The following is a 6,873-nucleotide window of genomic DNA, read 5'->3' on the forward strand; positions in this document are numbered from 1 at the left end:
GCGGAGGCGGGAGCCGGGGAGGGAAGGGGCCGTCCTGGCTCGGTGTCCTTCCTCGCGCTTCTTCCTGGCACTCGTCTCTCTCCGCTCCTTCCGCTACCCTCCTCCTGTACTGCGGCCACAGGCCCCTGATGACCTGACTCCCCTCGGTTAAGAAGCACTGTTCGAGGATTCCGTTTTCCTCGAGCGTCTCCGTCTCCGGGGCCGCCCCGAGTTCCATTTTCCCTCCGGGGGCCACGCTGTCAAGTCTGTTCCAGTCTGTTTCCGTCTTAGAGGAGACCGACGTGGACTGAAGTCACCCCGGGGCGGGGGCAGCCCGCGGTGGAGAGAGCACAGAATTCCCTGTATCGGGCACGAATAAAGTTTCCCCAATTACCGAAAGTTTGCGATTTTCCTATCCCAAGGTATGCTTCATACCCAGTAATCATTTCATGATTTGGTGCCTTCTAAACCACAAGCCCACATTTTTTTTTTTTTTTTTACGTTCTTAGATCTTCACACTTAAAGACTCTAGGTGCCAGGCTTTGTTCTAAGTACTTTACCGGCACTTTTTCCCTTTTTCAAAGCATGTTATTGTCTGAAGTACCATGCTTTGAAATAAAATATGGATTTGGTAACGTATTGTTTAGAGCCCGATTCATAATTCAAGTTAATTTTGTTTTTCCACACCACAACCTTTAAGTTAGGGAGGGAAAGTATTTTAGAGGCTTTGTTTCTGACAGAGCTTTTCTCTTTGATAAGATATATTGAGTCCTTCCTCTGTTGCAGCCACTCTTCTAAGCTAAGCTTTTTGTATATAAATGTCACAGCACCTCCCTGTTGTGAAGTAAAGAAATTGAGGCACAAAAATGAAACTTCAAAGTCTTCAACAACAACACGGCAAAACTGGATGCTAACATTTTGTAGTATTTTTCTCAATTTTGCAGTGTCCCAGATCTCTGATTCTAGACCATCTATCATGTGGAGGGGGGCGGGTTTTGAGGTACCAGAGTGAGTGAAACAAAGGTACCTGCCCTCTGGTTATTCTTTGATTTGATAAAAATGGGGATTGGATAAATATGGAATCGGAAGTGAACTGGCTGTATTAACTTAGGTTGTTTGACTCTGCCAGTTGTCTTCAGTTGTGGCTGTGGGTTAGGTGTTACAATTTTAACACTTAATAAAATTTTTGCACTTTCAGCTCCACTCCTTTTTGCCTGTTAATAACTAGTTAGGTTATTAAGTTACTAGCAAAAAAAGACTGTTTAAGTTTCTCCCCTCTTCTGCCCTCTGGTGGAGGTGTTAGTTACTGAATGGAAAAATGGCCCAGAAGAAGCCACACAGAGACCTGGCCTCTGAACAGTTAGAGTTTACTAAGAATTTATGGGGAAGGGTACCTTGTTTGTTTTCTGGATGACAAGATTAATAGCAAAACTTGACCGAGTGTTTGGGATGGAGGCATTAAAAAAGATTTGCAAGTAATGACAAAATTATGTTAATTCTCACTTATGTTTTAGAATCTGGGACTTCAAAGCCATTAATTCTGTAATCAGAAGCACTTGGTAAAAGAAAAATTCAGAGATTATTAGGAGATTATTAAAAGCTGAAAATTGCTATGTTTGGAGGACTTTGGAATGCTGGCATTTGAATTTTATTTTACAGATCTTCTGTGCCTAGTGAGTGATGTGTAAGTTTGTATCTTAATGACCATGAGCTTCTAGAAACTTCTCTGGTGGGTTGTAGTCTTGAGGGCAAATAAGAGTGGGGAAGGACTAGGAAGGAGGCTAGGCTGGTTTTCAGGAACTCTTGCTAGTGTTCCAGGCTAACCAGTAAATCTCTGGGCAAGGTAAGGAGTTTTTGGGCCCATTTAATTGATGTTAGGAAAGAGCCAAGCATAGCACTTACAGTGGAGCTCTCCATTGATTGTTTCAGGTTTTAATAGCAACAGATATACATCTTAGGATCAGAAAATAAACTGGAAATTTTAAGGTGTGAATACATGGAATTGGACACAACTTAGCAACTAAACAACAACATGCCTTGAATAGAAGTTGAGCTGATGGCTTCTTTTTCTTTTGGGGGGATTTTTTTGTTTTAAATTTATTTTTTAATTGGATGCAAATTGCTTTACAATGTTATGTTGGTTTCTGCTGCTGATGGCTTGTTTTTGAAGAATTAAGAATTCTAAGAATGTTAACACAGTCATGTTAATCATATTTTGAACTATCTTCTTCAGCGTATGTTGAGATTATGTCACAATAAACCCATGGTAAGTTGAAAGTACTGTAAGTCGAAAATGCATTTAGTACATCAAACCTACTGAAGATCATAGCTCAGCCTACCTTAGAAGTGCTCAGACGTCAGCCTACTGTTGGGCAGAGTCAACTGACACAAAGACTGATTTATAGTAATGTTGAGCATCTCATATAATTTTTTGAATACTATCCTGAAAATGAAAACCAGAATAGTGATATGGGTACAGAATGGTTGTAAGTGTATCCTTGGTTGTGGTGGCTTGGCTAGCTGGCTGGGAGCTGTGGCTTGTTGCCACTGCCCAGGATCACAGGAAAATATCATACCTCATATTGCTGGCCTGAGAAAAAGTCAAAATCTACAGGAAGGTTTCTACTTAATGAGTGTTGCTTTCCCACCATCGTAAACTTGAAAACTTGCAAGATGAACCCTTGAAGTCAGGGACCATCTGTACTCTTGTAGTGAAAATAATAGCTCGTTCACATTCTTAACTAAGATCAAACTTTACTAAATATCCTTAAGAGAATTTTAAATATTAAAAATGTCTTGCCTATAGCCAGACTATGTATAAATGTAATTTGCATGGAGTTAAGTTAATTGAGCATTTGTTGATTATTATGCAGTTCTATAGATTTCTGATTTTTAAAAAATCAGTGTTTCATTAGCTTTTTTTTTTCAAATGGAGGTGTTTTATTGTTTTTCACTGTGCCTTAGAAGACCTCGCTGCCTTCTGTAATTTTTGTTGGATTTGTGACACGGGAGCCTAACAGTGTTATACCGTTCTCGTTAAAGAAGTGCCCATTGGTATCAGGGATGTTTTTATCTCATTTAATGCTAAAGTAAATTTTAAAAATTCGTTGTAAGAGTTAAATCATGTTTTAGAAAAGCAAACTTATTACTGGCTGCCTTGGTGGCTCATTGGTAAAGAACCCGCTTGCCAGTGCAGGAGACATGGGTTTAATCCCTAGATTGGGGAGATCCACCAGAAAGGAAATGGCAACCCTCTCCTGTATTCTTGCCTGGGAAATCCCATGGACAGAGGAGCCTGGCGGGCTATTGTCCAAGAGGTTGCAAGGAGTTGGACACAACTGAGCGACTTAACAACAACAAAAGCTTACTGCTTCTAATCTTTTTACTTTTAGGTTCAAAAAAATGGCCAAAAGAATCGCCGAGAAGGAGTTGACAGATAGGAATTGGGATCAAGAAGATGAAGCAGAAGAGGTAAAAAGTGCTTTCCCTAAGAATGATTTCCTGCTACTTCCAAGTTTAAATTCGTTTTGTGATTCCTCATGAAGACTCTGGTAAAAATAAAAGGGCTTTTTAAGAGCATCCTGATATTGAAGCTGAAACTCCAATACTTTGGCCACCTGATGTGAAGAGCTGACTCATTGGAAAAGAGCCCAGTGCTGGGAAAGGTTGGGGGCAGGAGGAGAAGGGGATGACAGAGGATGAGATGGTTGGATGGCATCACTGACTCAGTGAACATGGGTTTGGGTGGACTCCAAGAGTTGGTGATAAACAGGGAGGCCTGGCGTGCTGCGGTTCATGGGGTCGCAAAGAGTCAGACACGCCTTAGCGACTGAATGGAACTGAACTGGAAATAATATGGTTTCTTATGATCTGTGCTTAGTATAAAAATTGATGGGTGTGCTTTTCGATTAGCAACTATTCCTTCAATACTCTACTCCTTTGTAGAATCACCTTCCTCCTGAATTTCATATAGCATTTCGTTGAGCACGCTCAGCCCATGGTTTTAGTCCAGATTGAAGGCTGAGTAAATGATCTAGTTATAAAGTAAATTTGAAAAGTGTTTTACCACCAGTGTCTTAGTTTGCCATACTCACAGTTTTAGATTTTAGAAGATTGCAGTTGCCTCCCTTACTGTACTGCGTCTGGGAGTCCTGTTTTATTTCATATTGAAGATCTGAGACACTCTCCACCCCCAGCTGGGTTAACAGGAATAGAATTTAGATGGCCTAGTTTCTTTCCTAACAAAAATGGTCTTCCCTGAGGAAACCTTTTAATTTTTCTCTTAAAAAGAATAAAACACAGCTGTATTTCTGAAATGCCTCATCAGCAGTTTGATACTCCAAGGCCAGTTCACTGAGCAAGCCTGAACCAAGTTAGCCTTTCAAGTTAAAAGAAGTGTGTTAAGTTAAAAAATATACATAAATATTTTAAATAGTTTGCAAAAGCGTTTCCAAGATAATTCTTAGACTGCTGTTTTCTTTCTTTCTTAATCTATTTTCTAGTACTAATATTTTTCCTTTACAAATATGTGTACCAATATTTTTAGGGAAACCAAAATCAAGTATGGGCTTATGAAGAAGTGTTTTTAACAATTCTGACTGACTTGGTACTTTTTAAACACGTCTTTGGTAACTAAGTTTTTTCCATGTTTTAGGCTACAGTCACGTTCCAGGCCTACCACATAATGATTTGTTTTGACATTAAAATATTTCAGAAATGAAAGAACTTCCATTTGGATAGATTCTAATGAAACATGTGTGGAAGGACATTATATTTGAGTCAGGTGTAGTCAGATGATCCCTTCTGTGGGTTCAGAGATTCCAAAGTTTATCTGAAATAAGTATAGAAGAGAACTTTTTACAGCAAGTATTTTATGCCATTTCTCTAAGGTAGAAGAAGGGGTGAAGTAAAGCCAAAGATTTTCAGCAAATTTCCAACAGGTCACTTAGAGTCCCAGGTCCCTCAGAGGTCTTCTGGATCATGGGCAAATGTGCAGAGCTGTTCTGTAAAATAATGTGTATTATGAACTTAATTTTTGAAAACTATAGTAGTAAGATGCTAGCTTTGACATCTGGGTAATGTCCTTGAATATATTTGAAGAATTGATTATGAACAGTTTTGTGCCAAGGTTTGGATGATCTTAGTTTTCTTAGAAAGTTGATGTATGCACCCCTCTCTCTGAATTGTGATTCAAAGTCTGGATTTGTAGTTTCTGAAACATTTCTGATTCACCTGACTAGCAATGAAATTCATAAGACAGATAAGAGACATAAACTTTAGTTTAATGTACTTTCCATAATTTGTGTTACCAGTATTAACGGTACTTAAAACCCAGAGATATATCAGTTTGTCTTGGTCTAGCTTTTTAAAAGTTCAGCATTTTACCTTCTTTTTGCCCTTTTTTTATTGCTGTTTTATTTGTACACTCCTGCAGGTGGGAACGTTTTCGGTGGCCAGTGAGGAAGTCTTGAAGAACAGAGCCATAAAGAAAGCAAAGCGTAGAAATGTTGGATTCGAAGTGAGTGTTTCCTTACAGCTTCTGGTTCTAAACACTAATTTTATTTCTGAGTTGTAGAGTACTTCCACTTCTGGGAGCAATCAGATCAATAAATGCTTTTTTGAAAAAAAAGTATCTTTTATGTAATCTATCAAGAATGCCTTTTAAAAATATATAATGGTTTATCATTGGAGAAGGAAATGGCAACCCACTCCAGTATTCTTGCCTGGAGAATTCCATGGACAGGGGAGCCTGATGGGCTACAGTCCACGGGGTCACAAAGAGTCAGTGAGAAAGAGCACACAGCACCATCCTCATCTTTATCTGTTCATCCATCAGTGGACGTTTAGGCTGCTTCCGTGTGTTGACCCTTGTAGATGGTGCTGCGGTGAATTTTGGGGTGCATGTATCTTTGAATTACAGTTTTGTCTGGATAAATGCCCAGCAGTGCGATCACTAAATTGTATGGTAGTTCTAGTTTTGTTTTTTTAAGGAGCATTCACACTTTTCTCCTTTAGTGGCTGTGCCCATTTACATTCCTGCCAGCAGTGTTTTTCTGTTGAAGGAACGTTTTTCTCCACGTCTTCTCCAGCATTTATTAATTGTAGACTTTTTGATGGTAGCCATTCTGACCTGTGTGAAGTGATACCTCATTGTAGTTTTGATTTGCGTTTCTGTGATAATTAGTGTTGTTGAACATTTTTTTTACATGCCTGTTGATCATCTGTATATCTTCTTTGGGGCAGTGTCTATTTAGACATTTTGTCCATTTTTTGATTGAGTTGTTAATAAAGGCTTTTTAAAATGCCTAGTTCACTTGTGCATACGCTTGGTAAAGGCCATGGGAGATATTAGATCAGATCAGATCAGTCGTTCAGTCGTGTCCGACTCTTTGCGACCCCACGAATCGCAGCACTCCAGGCCTCCCTGTCCATCACCAACTCCCGGAGTTCACTCAGACTCATGTCCATCGAGTCAGTGATGCCGTCCAGCCATCTCATCCTCTGTCGTCCCCTTCTCCTGCCCCCAATCCCTCCCAGCATCAGAGTCTTTTCCAGTGAGTCAACTCTTTGCATGAGGTGGCCAAAGTACTGGAGTTTCAGCTTTAGCATCATTCCTTCCAAAGAAATCTCAGGGCTGATCTCCTTCAGAATGGACTGGTTGGATCTCCTTGCAGTCCAAGGGACTCTCAAGAGTCTTCTCCAACACCACGGTTCAAAAGCATCAATTCTTAAGCACTCAGCTTTCTTCACAGTCCAACTCTCACATCCATACGTGACCACAGGAAAAACCATAGCCTTGACTATACGAACCTTTGTTGGCAAAGTAACGTCTCTGCTTTTGAATATGCTATCTAGGTTGGTCATAACTTTCCTTCCAAGGAGTAAGCGTCTTTT

At 39.9% G+C, this 6,873-nt stretch overlaps 1 protein-coding gene across 1 annotated transcript in view; it reads left to right on the plus strand.

Moving 5' to 3' along the window:
• NUP50 (nucleoporin 50kDa) overlaps positions 1 to 6,873 on the plus strand; it is an 18,913-nt gene that overhangs the window by 701 nt on the left and 11,339 nt on the right. Inside the window, exons 2-4 of the mRNA XM_010837601.1 lie at positions 2 to 6; positions 3,370 to 3,450; positions 5,414 to 5,497. Coding sequence (XP_010835903.1) covers positions 3,382 to 3,450; positions 5,414 to 5,497 — 153 coding nt within the window. The 5' untranslated portion in view covers positions 2 to 6; positions 3,370 to 3,381. The remainder of the gene's footprint in view (position 1; positions 7 to 3,369; positions 3,451 to 5,413; positions 5,498 to 6,873) is intronic.

This window comes from Bison bison, unplaced genomic scaffold, assembly GCF_000754665.1.
Source record: "Bison bison bison isolate TAMUID 2011002044 unplaced genomic scaffold, Bison_UMD1.0 scf7180017864079, whole genome shotgun sequence".
Taxonomy (NCBI): Eukaryota; Metazoa; Chordata; class Mammalia; order Artiodactyla; family Bovidae; genus Bison; species Bison bison.